General features: G+C 39.2%; 1 protein-coding gene and 1 long non-coding RNA gene across 3 annotated transcripts; one reads left to right on the top strand and one right to left on the bottom strand.

The window, feature by feature from the left end:
* The first annotated feature begins 656 nt into the window (after positions 1–656).
* On the top strand, positions 657–19649 carry LOC144534509 (circularly permutated Ras protein 1). 2 transcript variants are annotated; one of them, XM_078276480.1, is made up of 19 exons: positions 657–748; positions 3984–4035; positions 4850–4906; positions 6264–6389; positions 6475–6558; positions 6755–6840; positions 7046–7243; positions 12601–12645; positions 12761–12850; positions 13820–13971; positions 14075–14156; positions 14490–14617; positions 14718–14802; positions 16377–16483; positions 17166–17278; positions 17441–17552; positions 17908–18048; positions 18297–18390; positions 18966–19649. In XM_078276480.1, exons 2-19 carry the CDS (start codon positions 3984–3986, stop codon positions 19098–19100), a joined length of 1887 nt encoding a protein of 628 aa, XP_078132606.1. In that variant the 5' UTR covers positions 657–748; the 3' UTR covers positions 19101–19649. The 2 variants fall into 2 exon arrangements, with proteins under 2 accessions (XP_078132606.1, XP_078132604.1); XM_078276478.1 differs by having other exon boundaries at positions 4841–4906.
* Positions 10086–16363, bottom strand: LOC144534511 (uncharacterized). Its single transcript, XR_013503560.1, has 3 exons — positions 16194–16363; positions 15412–15466; positions 10086–10834 (listed from the first exon to the last, which is right to left on the bottom strand). It is a non-coding gene; the product is annotated as an uncharacterized LOC144534511 (long non-coding RNA).
* Positions 19650–22622: the final 2973 nt, after the last annotated feature.

Genomic DNA, 22622 nt, shown 5'->3' with positions numbered 1-22622 from the left:
AAGCGTAAGCCCTGTACGGGGAGCACCCGGTCATACTGTGTAACTCGCTGTGCTCCCACTCCATTTTTTCTTGTTGTTATGAAAACGACAGGTCTGGCTACTCCGCTTGTCTTTGGTCGGCTGTCAAAAAAGCGCTTGACGTAGGGCTTTTTTCAACTTCAAAAAGACTGCAAAAAGGAAGTCAGCGGTGGCATTTAAAGAAAGCGCTCAGGACTTTTTTGAAAACACGGTTTACTCCATAGGATTATAATGTAAAACAGACGCTGGCAGCTTCAAAAAAGACGCCAAGTGTGAACATAGGCCTATGTGTGTAAAATGAGAGTGCTCCTTTAAGACTAATCAATCATCTTTTTTCTTTATCTTTCGTGTAGCAAATGCTGTACAGTACATGGATTAAATGCACTTTTTTGAACTAATAAAATAACTCAAATACTGTATACAATATACTGACGTGTTTGTGTGTGTGGTTTTTACAGAATACCAATCATTGAGAATCTGTAGACTCAAATATTTTTCTTTTTTCTTTCAACTCTTCTTTTCAAACTCTTCCTTTTAATCTCTCTTACTCTTTCTCTCAACCGCCAACCCTGTGCTAACTTCCTGACACACAAGTCACACACACACATGCACAGCGTTGCTTTTTAGACTTTGAACACACCCACACGTTAACACATATTCTAAACCTGCTGCTTAACAAACCCATGCTTTTGCGTTTCAGCGACACGGCTGAACACAGCCACCAGTGAAGGTAATTATGTTCTTGTTGTAACGTGTGTCTGTGTTTGTTTTGTGTTTCCAGTGATAATATGATGAAAGTCAGGGTTCCCAACTGCCATAATGGGTGTGAGGAAAGTCATTTGTGCTTTTACTTCAGTAAGACTGTCATATTAGAGATACAGTGTGTCTGTGAAACCTGATTTGACCCGCAGAAATCAAAACTACCAATTTCTCAACAGATCATTCATTTGCTTTTGCTGTTTACGAACTAACACACACACATAGTTTTAAAATGGAATAGAAAATCACTCATGTTCTCTTAAAGAATTGAAATATCTACACAACAGACAGGATATTTACCAAAACGATTAAACATATATAGAAGAGTGTGAAAAGTTAAAAGTGTGACATTCACCCTTGGACTTAAAGTTAGTGCTCCCTGCTGTTATAAAATGACTCATAGCACACAAAATGTATGCCATAAGATCAGTTAGTTTACTGGTAATGCAAATAGACAAAGTGGTGAGTGTAGAGGATGTATGAACTTGTTTAAGATGTACATTGTATGAAAGTATGTTCTTTTGTGCAACTTTCAATAAATGTTCTAAAAGGAAAAGTTGGACATTTTTGGGAAATGCGCTTATTCGCGTTCTTTTTCGAGACCCCCAAGACATAGTTAGCTTAGCTTAGCTTAGCTTAGCACAAAGACTGGAAACGGGGGGAAACAGCTAGCCTTGCTCTGCCTTTAGAGAGTCCTGAAGGATAGAATGACAGAAAAATGACATCCAGATATATACGAAACAAATATAAACAGTGAAAAAAGTGTTATGTTTGTAGTGTGTGAGAAAATGCTTTTTGAAAAGTGCACATTAGATTTGTAGATTTACAAAAGGTAACAAGATTTGTCTGCCAGCACTTTCAAAAGCTCAATACGAAAACTACAGTTAAAATTACAAATCGCTGTTTTATTGGTGTGTGTGGGGGGGGATTTATGTGCTGGACTGTGCTGGAGTCGGGTTGAGAAAAACCCAATAATGTGCTGATCATAGCTCTATGTGCAGGCATGAAAGTGGTGTTGATTTTCTCATCTAACTTAGCAAGAAAGCAAGCTTCTCCTTAGACCTTTGGGCTAATTGTGTTTCGGTGATGTAGTTTCGTGCAGATTGTGAAAGTTTAGGTCACATCTAAAAAGAGAAAATTCCTCCATGTTAATGAATCACGATTCAACTTTAGCACGGTGTTCAACAGTGCAAAAGTCAGAGAGAGAGGATGATTAGTCTGTTTCTGCATCCTGCTGTTTGACTCACTCACTTTAAAACAAATCATGTGAATATGATCTGTTTTAAGAACTCAATCTGCTAAATGAGGGACACTCAACTTGCTTACTTCACTTTTGCAAAATGACAGGAGGCCAGGGCCAGTTTAATAAACCAACATTCATATTTATCACATAAAATGAAACATTAAATACCCATAACCAATCTTTCTTTGAAGTTCTTTATTTTCAAATTAGCTGATTTATAATTAACTTGACACAAGGATTGACACTCGGCCTGTATGAGGGATAAATCTGAAATATTAATGCATTTTAAAATGCTTTGGTTACATTTGAAAGAGTCTGTACAACGTTAAGCTGGAACCTCTTCCATCATGCAATCACTCGAATGTTGATTGATTCACAAAGCTAAACATAAACTGATCACCAGAGACGGAATGAATAACATATTTAAACACTTTTAGTGTGAAATACACATTTATGGGATCAAGTAGTATTAAGAAGTATTATCATTCCTTCTTTTTTTTTTTTTATTCTTTTTTTATATATTTTATTTATAGCTTTTCTGTTTAAAAAAACAAAAAAAAGCACCGCCGAACACGGCAAAGTAACCCACCCATAGACAAGCAAAAGCCAACAACAATAGACTAACAAATAAGTAGCTAAATAAAAAGAAAAATCTGCATATGCATACATTATTTATATATATATATACATATATATATATATATATATATACATATATATATATATATATATATATATATATATATATATATATATATATATATACATGAAGAAATTGCGGTGTGAATGCTGTATGTTGAAAGGCTGACGCTACACTGGATTGCTGGCTTGAATTGTGTAAGAAGAAGGTGATGTGAAGCATTTTAAGACATTCTTGATAGATAAGACAAAAATGGTTGCCACATTTTGTCAAAGGTTGAGTGAGACATTGTATCATACTTTCTCCATATGTAGCAAGTTGGATATCTCTGCCAGCCAGGTCTTAAAAGAGGGGACATCCTCGCTTTTCAGAAGTATTCTCATTTCTGCGCAACTTTTGCTCCTCTTAGTTGTCTAGGGGATTATTTTCCTTGTTGATGCTTTTTTATTTTATGCACTCTGGCACCTTATTTACATTCAAAAGTACAAATTAAAAAAATCCCAGCGTGAACCTATTCATTTTCATTGTGAATTACAAAATGTTTGCCGGCGCCACACGGCAACACTAATTTGAATAATAATAATAATAATAATACATTTTATTTATGGGCGTCTTTCTTGACACTCAAGGACACTTTACATGATCAAATAGTAAAAAGATGAAAACAGATGCACAAAAAAGACCACACAGAACTGCAAAGCAATTAACAGTAAAAATGACAAATACTATCAAATTACACTGAGTATGCCAGTTTGAAGAGGTAGATTTTTAACCCTTATTATTATTATTTTTATTATTATTATTATTATTATTATTATTATTATCATTAGTATTATCATTAGTATTATAATTTGAGTATCACAGTGCTAAATATTTCACTGTCAGATTCTCTTGCAGTAAATCCTGCTACTACTGTCATTGTGAACTTGAACTTGTTTTAGCTCATGGTAGTTATAAATACCCATTTAAACCACTATATCATACTGTTATACTTCATAATATACAGCACACATACCCTTTTGGCTTATGCTTAACCCTTTCCAGGCCGTTATTTACCATGTTGTTCTCTTTTCCCTCTCAGTTATTCAAACAGGAAATGTTTGCTTTCATGGTTTTACTCAGCCACCTGTTGACTAGAAAAAATAACCAAATCAAGGCGCCAGTTGCCACGGTGACAATATTAACCACGATAGCAAGAAGCTGATCTTTTGTTGCCTTATTGCTGATATTGTCTGATGTCTGCATCCATCATTCATGACTGCATGTCGTTTTAGTCTTTTAAATGTCCTTGCAATAACAACGTTGTGTCTTTGCGTGTCTCAGATGGAGTTCGCCTGCAGTCATGTTGTGTGTAATTGGAGGCCTGACGGAGAAGGTGAGTGCAGCGATTTGCATCTTTTTTAATAACGTTACTTTATTGTTCATCTTAAAAATAAATAAAAAAAAGTCCCCACCACGGATGTAGAAAAGGAAAGAACAGAGTAGAAGAGAGAAATGGAGAGCTTTTGACGCTGCTGCAGAGTTTATTGATGTGTGCATGCTGCAAATATGGGTAGTATCTTTCTTTATCTTTATTTTTTATTAGTCAGTAGGTTTTTATTATTAATCTTATGGTATGCATTCTACTGTGTGTATTCTATTTCATCCTATTTTATCTTGTTTGTATCTTATTTTTTTAACTACTATTATCAAGTGTGTTTTTATTTTCTATCTTATTTTTTTACATTTATCATTGTATTCTATCCCGTTTTATGTTCATTCTGTCTATTTGTCCTAATTGTAAAGCTCTTTGTGCTGCATTTCTTGTATGAAAGGTGCTACACAAATAGAGTTTGGAATAGTTTCCCTCGAACTGTTACATCTTCCAACTCAACTTTTTTAAATTTTAGTTAATATTCAAATATAAAACTCAGACTTCTATAAGGAAAAAATAATGGGTTGGCTGATTGTGCATGCGACTGATTATGTTGCCTTAATTTCAAAATAAGAGGGTTTCCTGTGTTAGATGGATGAGAGTTAGAAGGATCAGTTTAGCCTGGATTATTGATGGACTCCCCTCCTCTATATTGATTGTTTAACGATAACTAAAATATTGTGCATTAGATTGGATAATTTGTTTCATTACATTTATTTCAGCTTATGTTATGTGTTTTAGCGCCTTAATGTACTTATTTTCCCAGCATCCACAGGTGTTTCTCTTATCAAACATCAGTATGACAACACAGTGGCAGTTAAACAGCAAGAAGGTAACTTTCTCTCTCTTTCACAAAAACAGCATTCATAAAGGTCAATGTATCTAAACTATTGTTTTTTTCTGTTCAGCACATTCTCAAGAGTATTGCAGCGAAATAACAGGAAAGCGCGTGTGTGTGTGTGTGTGTGTGTGTGTGTGTGTGTGTGTATGTGTGTGTGTGTATGTGTGTGTGTGGGTGTGTGCGAGCGAAGCAGTGTAGGAGATACAGATAGCAGTTCAACGAGGGGAAGTCCGCACACAGAAAGGTTGTCAGATAGATTTAATTACACAAGAACAAAGTCGTAATTGATTTGGGTTAACAAAATTCTCGGTAGGTCGAAAAAAAAATACCCCATCATTTCCTGTTTATTTGGTACGTCCATCCACAATAAACCAGGATTTCTCACCAACTAAAAAACGTGGTCCAAGTGGATAAAACGCCACTTTCACCCTGTAGTGTGGGTGATGAAAGTGGTCAAATACAGTTGAGGAAGAAGTACTTTAACCCCTAAACTTAGGTAAAAATTAGAGATGTATAGATACCAGTATTGGAAAAGCCTCCGATACGGCCTAAAATGCTGGTATCAGAAAGTACTGAAGTTTATGTACTGATCTGATACCACGTCATTTAGCCCCGAAGAACAATCTACTTTAATGTAGTTTATTTACTATAACTTTCCGTTATGACTGTCAAACTGGATAATAAAAGAAAGTTCGGTTACACTTTACTTGAAGGTAGCTACATAAGAGTGACATGACACTGTCATGAACGTGTCATAAACATTATAAACAAGTCATAAACGTTTATGACATAACGCTTCTTTTAGTAAGTGTCATTCGGTTATGGTTATGGTTAAGGTTAGCGTTAGGGTTCATGTGTCATGACAGTGTCATGAGTTCATGACAATGTCATGTCACTCTTATGTAGATACCTTCAAGTAAAGTGTTACCGAAAGTTCTGTGGCGTTCATTGTTTGTGTTTGCTCATGTTTCACAAAAAGTTTAACCTGAGCCAGACCGAACAACAAAGATAGAAATCATATCACATCCATACAGGGATAGTAGTATACAGTTGTTAAAACATAGTAAAATATATGACACACTGGTATCGGATTAGTACTCGCTATCGGCCGATATGCAAGTTCAGGTATCAGGAATCGGTATCGGGAAGCAAAAAATGGTATCGGACCATCTCTACTAAAAATCATGTAAAATATCAACACTGAATTTCTTTCCAAGACCGGGCTTGTTCTGACAGATTGGTTGCCATCAAAACTAAATCTGGATCAATTTGAACCTGTTTCATTAAACTTATCATTTCATCAAACATGCCACAAAGCACAATCTGTTTTCTTTCTCTCATCGTCCAGTTCCTCCACCGCTGCCTCCTCGTCGTCTCCGAAAACCTCGGCCCACTTCGCTGCCTCTGCCCGCCCTTCCCACCGTTCAGCCTCCACCTGCTCCTCTCTCCCTCCCTCCTCCTGTCCCGCCCAGATGTGAGTTCTGTTTGCTGAATCGTGAGTGTCCCAGAGTTATATATTTACTGTTTGTCTTAGTTATTCATTTGTCGTGTTTCATCAGTTGATAAGGAAGGAGGAAGCAGGCTGGAAGCCAACGTCAACGTCGTCTCAATCAGTGTTGGAAAACTGGTCGACATCTGCCGAGGTCAGAGGACATCTTCCTTTTGGATTGGCCTCTGCTTACTATGGGGCAGAAACACGCACACACCCCATGTGCACACGCACACGCGCACACACACACACACACACACACACACACACACACACACACACACACACACACACCTGTCCCATTTTTTATTAGTTTTTAAACTCTTTAATTTTTCTCCTTTTCTTACCAGCCTCAGGCCTGGAGAGTTTGCAGAGCCCACTGATTTGTGGGAAATGTAGTGCTGCCCTATCATGTCTGAGTACTTTACAGAGGAACGTGAGTGGAAAAATGATTTGACTTATTCTTTTCTGCAGTCATATAGTTTCTAACTCCAGTGTTATGCATTTATTTTTCTCTATGCTGTTTCTTTCTCTTGAGATAGGATTTGTCATGTCCGTGCAATAAGGGCGATTAAAACAAACGAGCAGTGAAAATGAAATGAAAAATAAAATACCTCCCGTTCTTTTTTTCTCTTGTTGAGGTGTGGGTGTGCGAGTTCTGTGGATGTGAAAACGGTGTAAACGACAATGTGAAGAGAGTGTGTGTTGGTCAGGGCGCAGGTGTGCAGAGCGACGAGATTTACCTGCCGAATCAGAGCGACGATGACTACCAGAACTTGGAAGACACACTGGTGGTTTTCTGTGTGGACATTTCTGGCAGCATGATTGTCACTACAGAGGTGTGTGTGTGTGTGTGTGTGTGTGTGTGTGTGTGTGTGTGTGTGTGTGTGTGTGTGTGTGTGTGTGTGTGTGTGTCTTTGGCGAATCAGAACTAATGCTTTAAAATGCCAAAGACTATGGATAAGTACCTCATACTGTACAACCCACTTCAAAAAATCTGAACTATCCCTGTCAGGGATGATTCCAGAATTTATTAAAGGACATATCCGGCGCAAAATGAACCTAGGGGTTAATAAAACATGTGCACCGAGTTCGACCGTTCTCTGGGATATGTTTTCATGCTAATCGAATGTGAATGAATCGCAAACCGCTAATTACCTTATAACGCTAGTCGTCGGGGCAAGGTTTAAAATAAAAAGAAATCGCTATTTCTACACCAAGGCTCAAAATAGCACCACACTTCCACTGTAGCATAATGAGGGTCCCTACATGCACTGAAAAAAGTCTAACATTGCTGTTGTTCGTTTAATGTGTATTTTCTCCTTGAAATAGCTTAAAATTATTAGTTTTTTCATTTAAAGTAAACGTTCTAGTTTATGTTTATGGTTGAATCCATTTTTTTTTTATATGGATACAATATAAATTGGCAGCGGGACATTAAACTGAATTTATTCATTTGATCAGAGCATTTTTATTAGATTAAGGATGATTTGCACATGCGCATTGTTGAGTTTGAGATCCCGCTCTCTGACCTGTTTACATCTAAATAAAGCATTTAAAAAAAAAAAATACGTCCGTCATGCAGAATAATCTATTGGGCGGCGGCCGTGACGGTACACTCCAACAGACCCCTCCAGCCAGGCTGTCACACAGAAGAACAACGACCAACATTGATACTGGTAAGACAAAATCAATAAACTATGTCTACCGTTAACGTTTTTTTCCCAAGTATACCTGACTGATAGCATGGGAATTATAAGATAGCACTAACGTTAGCATTCTTCATTCAAACTGTAACATTAACGTTAGCCGTCCTCTGGTCGTGGGTGAGTAGCTAATGTTATCACAGTTCGCTAGCTAGCTAGCTAGCTAACTAATACATGCAAACTATCATTTCTAAATGCATTTTGTGGGGGCATTGACGTTAGCTAAAGTTACCACGTGTAAGTTAGTTAGCTAACGTTACAGCTATGTTATGTTCGTGAATTAAAATGCATATGCTCTGCTGAGTGTTTTTAATAGTTAATAGTGGCGCGAAGAGTCTAGAAAACGTTTATTTGCCGACATTATTGTCTTTAAGAGCTCTGCGGACGCTGTTTTAAAGCTAGTTAAGATATCAGTTTCATATGAAACTACACAACATTATACGTCAATTAGTACCAACCATGACATGCTAGCTTGTCAGGAAGGGGGGTAAATAATGCTCCAAAATTAGGCTTTTTGTTTGTTGCGTTTTTGACACTTGACATACTTGACATGTGGTAGTTAATCCCCAGGTTTAAGCTGCAAACTTGACTGATGGTTACATCTGCTGTTAACAGCATAAGGGCATATGTGATCTTTTATTTACACTCCTAATTATCTTGTGTTCAGTATTTATCAGCCATAATATTACAAGGCCCAGCTAATTCTAGCTGGTAATATTAGTGTTAGTGGTTACAACCGATTTACTTTAACTGAGATGTAAGAGTTCTTAGATACACACAGTTTGTTGCTCATGAGACAATCATGCTCAAGACTGGCTGGTTTGCACTCAAAAAAAATCTTCAGACTAAAAATAAATCCTCTGCTTATTTATTTTTATTTTCTATGCATTTCCCCCTACAAAATCACCCCAATAATTTTAGGATGCTAAATTCGTTTCAAATAGAGCAATTGAACTCCTGTTCCTGTATTTTTTTTCATATCGCAATATATATCGCAGAATAGAAAAATATTGTAAGGTCATTTTTTCCCAATATCGTGCAGCCCTAGAGAAAACCCTTCTGACCACAAATCCACACACGTTAACTTAATAAAAGTGCAGCTCATATTCCCAAACAGAGCTTGGTTGCACTCCAGTTTTTAGATCACACGCTGGTCTCGTCACTTTTAATCTAGTCACACTCCTTGTAATAAACATCTGTTTGATTTGCGCCTATTCAAGTTTTGAAAGTTTGGAGTGTATAAGAGCTTGGCACATTATGATCTAACATGACATCTGGAGATTTCTGAAACTATGACGCATTTCTTTTCTTTTTTATGCAGGAAAGTGAGGCTGAAGAACTGGAGCAGACAACCATGTCGATCTTTATCACTGGCAAAGAGGATCCTCTCCATCCACCCAAAGAAATTAAAATTGTCATTGAAGGAACAGAGGTCCTGAACGAGTTAAATTTTATTTATAGTATCAAATCATAACGAGTTATCTCGAGAGACTTTACAGATAGAGTAGGTCTAGACCACACTCTGTAATTTACAAAGCTCCAGTGATTGCCTCAAGAGCGAGCATTAGCAGTGGCTAATGCGACAGTGGCAAGGAAAAACTCCCTTTTAGAAAGAAACCTGGGACAGATCCAGAGTCTTGGTAGGCGGTGTACGACGGCACCGGTTGGGGGTGTGATGAACAATGGCAATAATGAAGATAGTGGAACAGTGACCACAATGGTAGTAGTTCATGTTAGGTTGTTGAGTATAGCACCTCTTTTGTTAGGGTTTGATTTAATCGGTCTCAGTCGGGGGACAGATACTGTGGTTATGGGATTATAAATGGATGGTTGCTCAAAATGAAGTACAGAGGAGCGTGTAGCGCTGTGCCTCTGATTACTGATTCTTACTGGAATGATATAGCTGGTCTGTGGGTTAGCAGAGGTATTTGTAAAGGAGTGAGAGCTTATGGGAGAATATGACTGGGAAGTGCGTTTGTTTACGAGATGCAAACAGTCATTTGAAGGTTTGCGTCTGCACGGCGAGCCGCAGATTTCCACGTAGCATCTGGCTGCCGCGTCTATTGGGATGAATCCCGTCCCTGCTGAACAGGGAGCTATGTTCCCAAAACAGTTTGAAATTGTCAATAAAACCTATCGTGTGGGTGTTGCATGTATGCCGGAGCCAGGCGTTAAGGCTGAGTAGTCTACTAAAAAGGAAATCTCCGCGACCTTGAGATGGTAGTGGGCCCGAAATAAAAATCTTTTTAAAAAAGCTTCAATGAGAGTGCCGAAGTCTTTCTTTGTGCGTTCACTCTGCTGATAGGACATGTCGTTATGTCCACAATGGACCACGATGAGTTTAATAGAGGTCCGGAGCGAGGGTATCAGGTCCACAGCGTTAGCCAGGATGTCTGCAACTTTGGCTCCAGGAAAGCAGTGTGTGACAGCATTAAAAAAAAACTTATATCCCGGGTGATGGAGTCACCAATAATTATTGTGGTTGGGGGGGGGGAGCGGACGAGGAGTGGGGGGGGGGACATGAATGGCCGGTGGCAGGAACAGCACAGCCAGTATCGGTTTTAGATGGACAAGGAGAAGAAGAGGAATATTGCTTACCGTTCGGTGGGGGTAGATTGTTTTTGAGGAACGTTGTCGTTTGGCCGGTTCAGGCAAGGGAGGCCACCGGTCCGTCTGATTACCGCGTCCCTCAGACATTTTTCGCCGCGAGGCAGCGGTGCTCTTCTGTGACAAATTGTATTTTAGGATGTTTTAAGGTTAAATGTGTTCTGTCAGGAAAACCCTTCCTAATTCAATATTACTACAAATGTGATGTCATCATGTGACAGTTTGAATTATGTAACAAATGTGTGGGTTCAATGTATTTTTGTGTAAGCCCTTACATCAAATGATAAAGATCAACTAAACACATGGTCCAAATGCTGCACTAGTGGTTGGTATTTTCACCCTGTAGCACACACTGCCCCACCACACACTTTGATGTCAGAGTACCTTTTTTGCCATAGAAAGATGTTATTACCTCACAGATTAGGGTGGGGCATGATTTGTCTTCTGATGACATCAGTAGTCTTGTTTCTGGTGTTCAGCTGAAGCAGACTGTTTATCTTCATACATTTGAAACCGATCATCAATGTTATTAATTTTTTAAACAATAAATATAAATGTGTTCTAAAGGAAATGTTCTGAGTAGTCATTGATCAAAATGTATTAAAAGTAATTTTTAAAAATTTGATTTACTATACATTTCAAGTAATGACAACTGTTATTTTTTTATTTGAGACAACCTAAAATAATTAATTTAGTCGGATGTATAAATAATAAGTTATTGACCCAACCTTTAAAAAGTGGTTGCTTGGAGTTAAACTTTTCAGATTAAACTAAATATTTTTTTTTACTTTGATCGGTCACCGATCGTTATCAGCCGATAACGATAAAAGGCTTTAAATAGTTTGAATCATAAAGGCCGATCAGATGACGCGCTACTCGTGAGAACATTTTGTTCTATTTTCTCTATTTTTTTTGTAATTTATTCCGGAATAAGGCTTTATATGTTAAGCTCTAAGCTGTTTAAGGTGTGTTTCTGGAGGAAGTGGAATGTTGAACGTTTCCTGTCAATAAAAGTAAACAGTTGACAATTCACAATACATTATCTTCTGTTAATTTTAATACTTATACATTGTTGTTAAGAATATTAAAATGAATATATGATAAATATATGACATGATAAATAGAAGGCTTCAAATAGACCCGGTGATCGGTATCGACCGATATGGCTTCCAGCAATCCTGATCGGAGCACCCTTAATGTCAAATATTTCGTGTGATTGATTACTTCAATTTTTTGAAGTTGATTTTTTTTTTTTTTTCAGTGTGTAAACCGAAGCATTGAGAACTTTGTAAGTGTTCAGTTACCGTTCGGTATACAGGCGGGCACCATTTTGGGAAAACGGTCCCGACCAGTCAAACGACGAATGCTGTGCAACGTGAGCTGAACCGTCACCTGAAATCTCCCATGTTCCGTGGTTTCCCCATGGGTCGATAGTAATTACATTTGTGAAATGTAATTACATGGAAATGCATGAATGATATCTGTTTCTTAAAATATATGGCACTGCGTTCGTCATTTGACTGGTCGGACTGTATACGTGAACAATACTGTCTTTCTAAACTATCTTTTTAATAAACTGTCTGTACACTTACAAAGAAATGCCAATACACCAGAGCATGTTTTTCTCCCATCCCGGAATGCTGTGTGGACTAGCCAGACCCTCCTCCGCAGCGCTGTGGAGGAAGGTCTGGCAAAGTGAGACTATCTGAAATGTAGCAGGGTAGAAGTAGAAAGTGGCATGAAAAGAAAAGACTTAAGTAAAGTACAAGTAGCAAAAAATGTGTACTTAAGTACAGTACTTTAAATGTACTTAGTTACATTCCACCACTGATGAAGAGACATATCAGTCATATCATCTTCCTAACATGTTTGCTCCACTTTAGGTTACATCAAGCAGTGGATCTCCTACATACATATCCAGATTAGAGGTGAGATGTTACTAAATCACTAAGGGGCTGAATACACTCTTTAACTATTGTATTATGCATGTGATGGTGTTAAACTTGTTTTGTTAAGTCTGTTGCTGTTTCTGTCTTCTCTCAGGGTATCCAGGATGCCCTGCAGAGAGCGCTGTCGTCCCTGCTGCAGCAGTCACCCCACAGGAGAGTAGCACTGGTCACGTTCAACGATGAGGTAGGAAAAATCATTTTCTGCTTTTAAAAAATAAGAACAAGGGAAGAAAATTGTAATTTTTTGTTTTAATGCATCATTTAAATGGGCTGTACTCCAGGGGCGGAGCCAGACGTTGGGGCTCAGCTTTAATCAAGGGTGTGTGGGGGGGCATGCTTCATTTACAGCAGCTATTTGCACTATTTTTTAAGCCATTTGATAACAAAATGTGTACATCATTTGGGAAAAACATGATGATTCGGGGCCTTTGAGAAAACATTCAGGGCTGGAGCCCCAGAAGCCGCCTGCTGTACTCGAAATACGGTGAATAAAACACGCGATGGGATTGCATGCACACGGCTCTCACAGAAAGTTCACCAGTCCATGAAATACCTACATTTTATTTCACGCCCACATGCACTAACATGCACACGCGGCTGGACCGGCTCTCAAAACAAAGAACAGAGAAGCTCAGATCATAACACACACATGATAACTAAATGCTGGAAAAGCCTATAGTTATTCCACTGGCTCAGGCCAGTACTTACTACTACAACATTTTTTGCTCTTTCCTTGTGAAATACTGGATCATTTTTACTTCTTCAGGCTGCTGAAAATCCTTTAAATACATTCGGAGGTCAATTCAGTTAAGCTCAAGTTTTATTTATAGTGTCAAAACAACAAGTTATCTCAGGACAGAGTAGTTCTAGACCACACTTTATAATTTACGGAGCAGGGGAGGGAACAGAGCATGACTCTGACAGTCAAGACACCCAGGCATCTCCTATAATTATATACTGTATACTTCTATGAAAACATTTGACTTGTCATGCCATAACAAACGCAAGACTTCCTGTTTACCTCACTGGATTATCGTGCTCTGTGGAAGTCATTTTTTCTTCTTTTTTTTTGGTGCAACCATGCTTTTTAAAGTCTAATATAATAACTGCCATACTTAAAAACCCGTCATATATTGTTTTTGTTGTTTTACAGGTTGTAATATATGGTGATGGTACTAGTACTCCTCTCACTCTCCGGGACTGGGCGTTGGTTGACTACGACCATATATGGCAACAAAGTGTGGCTTATAGCATCCCACACTGTATTGCCGAGACGTACGACCAACTAGTACAAAGGGTCAAAGAGTAGGTGACGATGGCGGCACATAAAATGCTTTTTATACTTTAAAATACCATCACTGTGGTACAGAACTTGAATCTTTGTTTTTTAATATTTCTGCACATCCAGCCTGAGGGAACACGGGGCTACGTGTCTTGGTCCTGCAGCATTAGCCTCGGTTGCAATGGCGTCAAGGTACCCCGGGTCAAAGGTGAGTGAGTCTAAAGGACCTTACAGGAATAGTCCAGCATCTGGGCTTGTAAAAGTTTGATAAAGGGGCAACAATGAAACGGAGCAACAAGCAATCACCAATATAAATAAAAACCCTTTTAATTGTTTGCTCCGATGATGTAACGTGGAGATTCGATTGATTTATATTGTATTGTTTGTGCTTTCAATGGCGTCACTTTATCAAACAGAGGCTACTGAAATGTCGAATCCCGTCTTTAAAACGAGCTGAAACCCAACAATGTGGACTGGAAATGGTCTGATATGACAAGGAGACTTGTGGGTAATGGAGTTCCTTATCTTCTGTGTTCTGCAGGTGATTTTGTGCACTGATGGCAGAGCCAACATCGGACTGGGTGAGATGGAGAAAATTCCCTCTCTGTCCCCCTCTCCCCTTACTCCATATTTCTACAGACAATTGTCTCTGCAGGCTGTGGAGAGTGGGTGAGGATAGCCCTGCTTGTAATGCATGTGCAACTTAATCTCATTAAATCAAATGTTGAAATAGAAATAGAATAAAATATACTTTATTTTCTTCTCCCAGAGTCATAATATCAGTAATGACTTTTGAAGGGACAGATTGTCGCTTGGCAGACGTCGGGAGACTCGCAGACACTACTGGAGGAAGGGTGAGACACATTCCTGAGTACTTCTAGCACTGTGGAACATATTTAACGTTAATTAATGTCCCGAAGGTGGAGAGAGTACTGAAACATGCTTCACATGAAAGTGTAACCAGGGGTGTAGTACTGCCCAAGCGCACCGAAACGACGCTCCGCCATTTCTTAGAATAAAATATAAAACATTCACAGTTCACATCATTTAGTTGAAATTAATATCAATCATATCAATCAGTCATATCACTTGAAGATTCAATAATCACAAAAGCGTATGTCATGTAAGAGGGACAAAATAAAAACAAATGGAAAATTCAAAGTCGTCATATTGACATTGAAGGTGTGTTGGTTGATTTACGATGTCAACTCATGCATTGAGTGCCATGCAAGAAAATATTCCACCTTTAAAGATGCTAGTAGCTGTCAGCGCTAGCCTTTGAGCAGCACAGTAAATAAAAATAAAAGATCTTAGTCTATTGTCATGGCATAGTCACAACTCTGGGAAAACTTAATATTATTATTACGTTTCGAGGAACTCCGAAGCTTGGTTAGCTGTGCATTTTAATCTATAGAACTAAATACTCGGTTCGCCAGGCTGAAAGGAAGGATGAAATGGCCTACCTTTATCCTCAACTCCGGGCTCCACTTTACTCCGTCCTTCTTGGGCCAGCCCGGTCTTCGGTGCAGCTTCAAACAGCATCGACACAAAACGGGGAAAAAACATTAACACAACTTGATGGGGAAAGGGGGAAAAGCTTGAGTCACTCGACTTTCAGCAGCAAATGTCCCTTCAGTCAGTCTGAGTCTCTTCTGTGTCTGCTTCACTTACGCTTTGTAAGCTCTGTGAAGCAGGTAAGCATCACCCCCCTCACCCTCAACCAATAGGAAATGATTGTGCCGTAACACTTTAGCTAGCTAAATGTTAACCATGCCATAGCTAAATGTGGGATTTAGCAAAACATATTACATGTGTATGCTATATGATGATCTAACGGGCCGGCTACATTGCACGCGTAACATTTGCGGAGCGGGTGCTCCATAACTACGCTTCCACTATAATCAATGAAACTGGCGACGCAGGATATGAGAGCAGTGTGTAAGTGGTGCGTATGCTCTGTGGTGATCTGCTCTACAAACGTAAAAATAGAACAGTCTTCTATTTATATTTTTACACGAGGTGTGTTTTACACAGAAATGGATCATAATTTATGAAGTATACATAAAATGACTTAATGACTATCAGTGAGAATATTGGCAGTTTGGTTTTGATAGTTTCTTATTTTATTTACTGTTTCCTGTCACCTGCGTCTTTTGATAACATCTGACAACAGATCAACGTTTCACAGCGCTGTGCCGGCTCTAAAAACTAAAGAAACAACAACAATCCCAAAGCAAAAGCTCACCATCTTGCCTGTGACACAGAATTCTGCGCTGTGTGTGCGCTGCAGGTGTTGCCAGTTGAAAGATAGATTCTGCGGCACGTCCACTCCTTGAATGGTCCGCATACGTTACGCATGCAGTGTAGCCAAAGCGTAAGTATGTAAATGTCACACCTTCTCTTGTAAAAACCCAGCTTCCTTTCACAGATAAACATTGTGAGCATTGGTACCGTTGCAACAGAGATCCAGTCAGCCTCCATGGACAACATCCTTGCAACGGGAGTCACTGCAACCCTGCTTGCTCCTGATGGAGTGTGAGTGGCGACTGACACCAAAAATACAATGACAGAAACTTTTGTATGTAAACCTAACAATGATGAGAACATGGACACCAAAATGCTAACACTTAAGGAGTCACTTCAGGTCTATAATGTTATAACATTGTGTATATTCAATATAAATATACATTGATCTCTGTCCTATTTGCAAGTGTACCTGGGCAGGGGCGGGACAGGGACAAAAATTTGGCCCTGGCGATTTCATCCCTCACCGGCCCAATTTCAGACGGGGACGTTATTTGCTTTATAATTGCAAAAAAACAGGCTCATGTGAGATTATGGCACCAGCAGCATGAGGCGCACTTACAGGCTTTCATAATTAAATAATACACACAATTCATAAAACCTTCAAATAAACTACCATGGCACCATGTTAGAATAGAATGGAAATGCTAAAAGATATTATTACATACTTAAAGACCCAAAACACCAAAGTATGAAGACATAGCGGGCCAGACGCAAGCTTTTATTTTGAAAAGTAGAAGCCCGACGTTTACCAGTGTTGCCACATTTTTTTTTCTTTTTTCCCAAATCGGCCCAAGAGTGCATCGGCCCTTCTGGCATTTGCCAGAACTGCCAGATTGCCAGCCTATGTACCTGGGAAATGTAGCTCTTTTATGGTGATTTTTTTAGTATTTTCCTCTCTCTTTCTCTGTAGGTATTTTCCTTTTGAGGATGGAAACAATCACAAACTGGTGAGAGAAATAGGGAATGTGACCAAAGGGCTGGAGATCACTATCCAGTTTGCTGTAAAACCAGAATTTACAGAAGGTAAGACAAACAAAATCAACATTGCCATATTCTAGTAGTTGGTTTACAGCACATTGTGGGGACCGTGTCCTGCCAGCCTGACTGACGTTGTGGGGACCATGTCCTGGCAGCATGACTGATGTTGTCAGGACTAACACCCAGTAATGTCAAAGTGTGTGACAGTTTTCCTCCAGAAGGACACACTTCCATTTCAACTCCAGTTGAGCTTCAAGACCAGAGACCAAGAAAAAGTCACCCGTGTTATAACTGAACAACGACCAGTAACTACCTGCAGGTAAACACTATAGGGTTGAATACTGACCTTTTAATAATTTTGCAGTATTGACTTGATTGTATCCATAGTAAAGAGTATCAAAAACTGTCAAAGTTGACACCAAAGTCGTGTTTACATATTCTTTGATCAGATATTGAAGTTTGAAAATGTTTATACTCGAAGTATTGCTTTGCAATTTATTGAAAAAGTATCATTTTGATATCACTGTTGAAACTCGAGTGTCGAGAAGGTGATCTGCTGTGTTTTATTCATTTATTTATGTCTTTCTCATCTCCTCTCGAGGCCACTTCTAAGACAATTTCCTGTCATGACAGACAATAAAGGTTTCCATTTGTTTGTTTTGTTTGGCCTGAAGTCGGATTTGGGCTGGTAGCCTCAACATGGCGGTGCTTGGCGTTCACTGTGCTCAACTCTGTGCCAGTTTAACCATGGAGGGTCGAGTGCAGGAAGCACAGAGGCAACTAAAAGCACAGCAAGACCTGCACAATCAAATCAGGTATGACTCTGGCCCCTGATCCAGGTAGAGGACAGACGGCAATATAATAAAAAACAAGGATGTCATGGCTAGGCATGTTTATGTCAAAGTTAGTGTAAGGGTATAGGATAGGCATGCAGGTCTGCTGATTTTGTGTGTGTGTGTGTGTGTGTGTGTGTGTGTGTGTGTGTGTGTGTGTGTGTGTGCGCGCGTGTGCGTGTGCACATGTGCGTGTGCACATGGGGTGTGTGCGTGTTTCTGCCCCATAGTAAGCAGAGGCCAATCCAAAAGGAAGAGAGTATCTATGGCAACTGGATAGACACCATGACAACAATCTGTGATGACATCACCACGGAATCCCAGGTAATCAAGCACTTAATTGATCTAATCTTATGTTATTGATTTCCAGTGAAATTATGTCATCAGTAAAAGAAACTAAAGATTAATTGTGTGTCAGATTTATCTTACTTTATTATTACAGTCTTGTTTGTTGTTGTTGAGCAGGATATATAAAAAATGGCTGTCAGTTAAAGTTGGGGAATATTTAGGCAATGGGTCATGGAAAAAGTGATTCACTTTTGCTGCAGCCTTGAATACAATAGCACAACCCTGTGGCTATTTCTAAAGCAGTTTCTGTTTTGCCTCAGGATTGTGCCATCTTTTTCACAAGTACTCCTAACATGCCATCCGATGTTCACCAATTGTGGCACACAATTTATTTGGATTCACCACCAAAAACTGGTTAAAGGGATAGTTGAAGATACAGTAAGCAGCTGGTTAGCTTAGCCTAACATAGACTGCAGCAGCTCTAAAGCTCACTAATTAACACATCATATCTTGAAGAAAAAAACAAAGTGAAAACAATGACGAGAGCCAGGATCCCTTACACACTGACAAACTCCCTCGCTTACTGATTTCTCATCTCTTTCCCCCTGCAGACACTCTCTGATCAAGCAGCTAAGGTAATGTACCAGATGAAGAGAGCCAGCAGTGCCAACAAGAGCAGCAGCAACACAAATGAGATCCAAAAGAAGACAAGGGGGAAGAAAAAGGCTCTTGTCGAAGGAATGTAAAGAAATCAGCCATCCACAAATATTGATATTAAGCCATGTTGGCTCGCAACATTTTTAGCAGGTGTGGGACTAGAAGGAGGTTCATTGCACACTGCGTCTGTGTAGGACTAATATTGAAAATGAACACCTGAACTGAAAAGACTGAGCACTTGGGCGCCCGGGTAGCTCAGTTGGTACAGCGCGCGCCCATATATAGAGGTTTATTCCTCGACGCAGAGGCCCAGGGTTTGAATCCGACCTGAGGCAATTTCCTGCATGTCTTCCTAGCACTCAAACTAAAAAAATAAATGTAGCGAAATGACTGATGAAAGCCTTCTCAAGACTGTTTAATGCAAGGGTGCAGAAAACTGTTTGTCACCTCTGAGTCAACTCAGGAATGAAGGAAGCAAGATCAGGACAGCAACAAAACAATCAACAATAATACATCAGGACTGTTAGAGGACTGGTAGAGTGTGCACCCCATGTACAAAGGATCAGTCCTTTGCAGCATATCATTCTCTCTCTCTCTCCCCTTTCACATCTTCAGCTGTCCTATATAATAAAGGCCTGAAAAAAAATAAGCCTTTTGTATATTTGTTTTTTTAGACACACACACACACAGATAGACAATCATTCATATTTTTAGAGCTAAATGTCGTGTCAGTGTTTCTCTGAATGCATCCTTATCTACAGTTTAGATTTTGAGACATTGTGTGTTTTGTGGAATGTTTTTACTGCTGTGTGTGTTGATGTGGACATGCTTGCATAGGATGATTAATTGCATTTACCAGCATTCATGTCATGTTTTGTTTTCATCCTGTGTCTTTCTTTGGGCATGTTGGTGGAGTCTGACATGGTAGAGTGACCTGCAAAGATTTATTTTTAGGTTGTGCATGAACACAGGCTGTGGTTGAAGGCTGTTAGCAGTTAATGGCATGAAGTTATTTGTCTTGTCGTATTTTGAAGGATGCAAAGGATCTCCCCAGACTCACATACATACATACATACATACATACATACATACATACATACATACATAGGCCTTCTTACAGTACATAGACGCAAATACTAATGGTGTGTTTAGGCGGTCCTAGTAAACTAATCCATCCAATATTTAACCAGTAGCAAGCTTGCTCAGATATGTGTCATTTTGCACAAGATTGTTTTTTTTCTTTTTCAACAGAAATGGAGAGTGCAAAGTTAGCACGACATGAAAGGTGTGCGTGTGTTGTGTTAGAGTCTGGCCACATCCATGGGCTTTAGGGGTGCCTGGTAACCTTTTAACATCATTTTTTTAAACGTAAAAAAAGGGTAAAATCGCCCCTGTTCATGTGAAATATGCCAAAAAGCTTGCTGGTATTGTAAAGCAAAATGTCTATCAGAGGAAGAATATCCGAAAGTGTTTCGATGGTGTTTTATTTTCATAGTTTCATCTCTTTCAATTAACCCTGTAAGCCTCCCAGTTGCAAAATGACACGTCACCTGTAGCCAAAAAGTGTAAAAAATCTGTACGTAAGGCTGCATTTCTATAGTCAATGGGTCCTATGATAGTTAGAGAGCTAGCCAGACAGTATTATGTGAATTAAGTGGAATATGTAAAAGGGATTAAGAAATAATTTGGGTTTTGCAGAGAACAGGTTGCAGAGGAGGGACATGCTGTTCTACGTGCTCGAAGGTGCCTTTTAGCTCATTGTTTAGCTGTCTGATCCACAACCTTACTGCTTTGGTTCATTTGGGTCATTTTTGCCTGAAGCAGGCAGCTGTTTTCAGAGAAAAAGCTGTAAAAACCCACTTTACACTACCTGCTTAGCACCAAATAGATGACAGACAAAGTTAGCAATTAGCTGGTGAACATAGTGGAGCATTTACGGTACATGTAGCAGCTAAAGAGACAGACATTTCCCTCAGTAGTTGGTGGAGAACAAAAAATGAGCTTAAAGAGAGTGAATATTGGACATATTCTGTAAAACTGTACATCCTCCATTTACTTATTCACAGAACACCATGTGGCTTCTCTTGGGTCATTCAGTAACATCATAATGTCATTACAGAGACAGGAAGAAGCAGGTTCAGTCCAGGAATCAGTCTTTGAGTGTAGGTGAAACGTCAAACAATTGCAGGTAAAGTCATCAGTCGGCTGCTGTGATTCAATACCTCCTTTTGTGAAACTAGAAGTGACAGTGATGGATGTACATTGACGAGAGCACTGATGGTACTGCTGATCAGTAGATAGTGAAGGAAATTTACCTGAAGCTACATCTGCAACGGCGTATGAATAACATGCCAATTTCTTGAGTTATTCAGCATGTTATCAATACACATTTTTTTGCTTTTGGCATGTCATTTAACACCATTTAGTCTCTACTGACTTATATTAAGAAATAGTATCAAGGGCATGAAAGTCTGTGTAGGCAAGAGATCAGGGTGGATGGATGGGTCAAAGAAACACAGGACTGTCACACAGGAGACTGCACTTTGTGTCCTTTACAAAAATACTCATTTTAACCCAAATCGTGATCTTTTTCTAAACCTTAAGTAGTTTAGTTGCTTAAACATAACCAAGTAGTTTTGTTTAAATTCACATTTACCATGTATTTAAAACTGACGCGTTGGGAATGAGAACAGGGGCTTAAATGACACACGAAACGTTTAAAATGCACGGACATGATACGCAAAATATCCTTAAACGTGGCGTGTTATTAATACGCCTTCCTTCCCATGACATCACGTTGCGTTTACTCAACTAAATTGAATTGGTTCTAATTACTTTGCAGAACAAGATGTTACGTTAAAAAAAGATGTTTTGTGCCAAAGCAGTGGCATCCTTTTCTGGGTACATGCTGTCTGAGAATCGGCTTATCTCTCCGTGGAAATCGCGCAGCACTTGTCGAAAAGGAATGACACAAAAGTGATTAATTACTGTTGATGTCACTGGTTCAAACGGGTGCACACGTGGAGAAAGAACAAACATGCACACAAAAACACACACACACAAACACACACACAAGCCAGTGATTACAAATCACACAAAGGCACATGCAGGTGGGAGAAGTTCCCATAGCCGGCGTGATTCCCGCGATAAGAGGAACTGATTTTATCATTCATGCCATCACCGAGTCTCGGTCACGTAGACCGCTAAACTGTGCACAGACCCGATGTGGTACTACAAGAATTAAAAATACACGATTAACAGGGTGGAGCAGAGAAACAAGACCGGTTCTTTCTCGCAGGCAAATTAAAACAATTATTATTAATGTCTATGTCTCTATAAAAATGAATACGCAGGGATTAAGGTCAATGGGTTTGTCTTGTTTTACCAGATCAAGACAACCAGGATGTAAAAGAAATACAACTATGTAAAGCAACTACAAGTAGAAGTTTGGACGTCCAAAACCAGATTTCTAAATTGTCCAAAAGGCACAAGTGCGTTGATTTTAGGAAAGTGTTGTATTTTGTTCCACGAGTCAGGTGCACTAAAACTAAAAGCAGTTTTTCCAAGTTCAGACCGAGCTCGTGGAACATGACAAGCCAGACAGCAGAGCG

Source organism: Sander vitreus, chromosome 19 (assembly GCF_031162955.1).
Source record: "Sander vitreus isolate 19-12246 chromosome 19, sanVit1, whole genome shotgun sequence".
Classification (NCBI taxonomy): Eukaryota; Metazoa; Chordata; class Actinopteri; order Perciformes; family Percidae; genus Sander; species Sander vitreus.
This window is presented reverse-complemented; position numbering and strand designations above follow the sequence as displayed.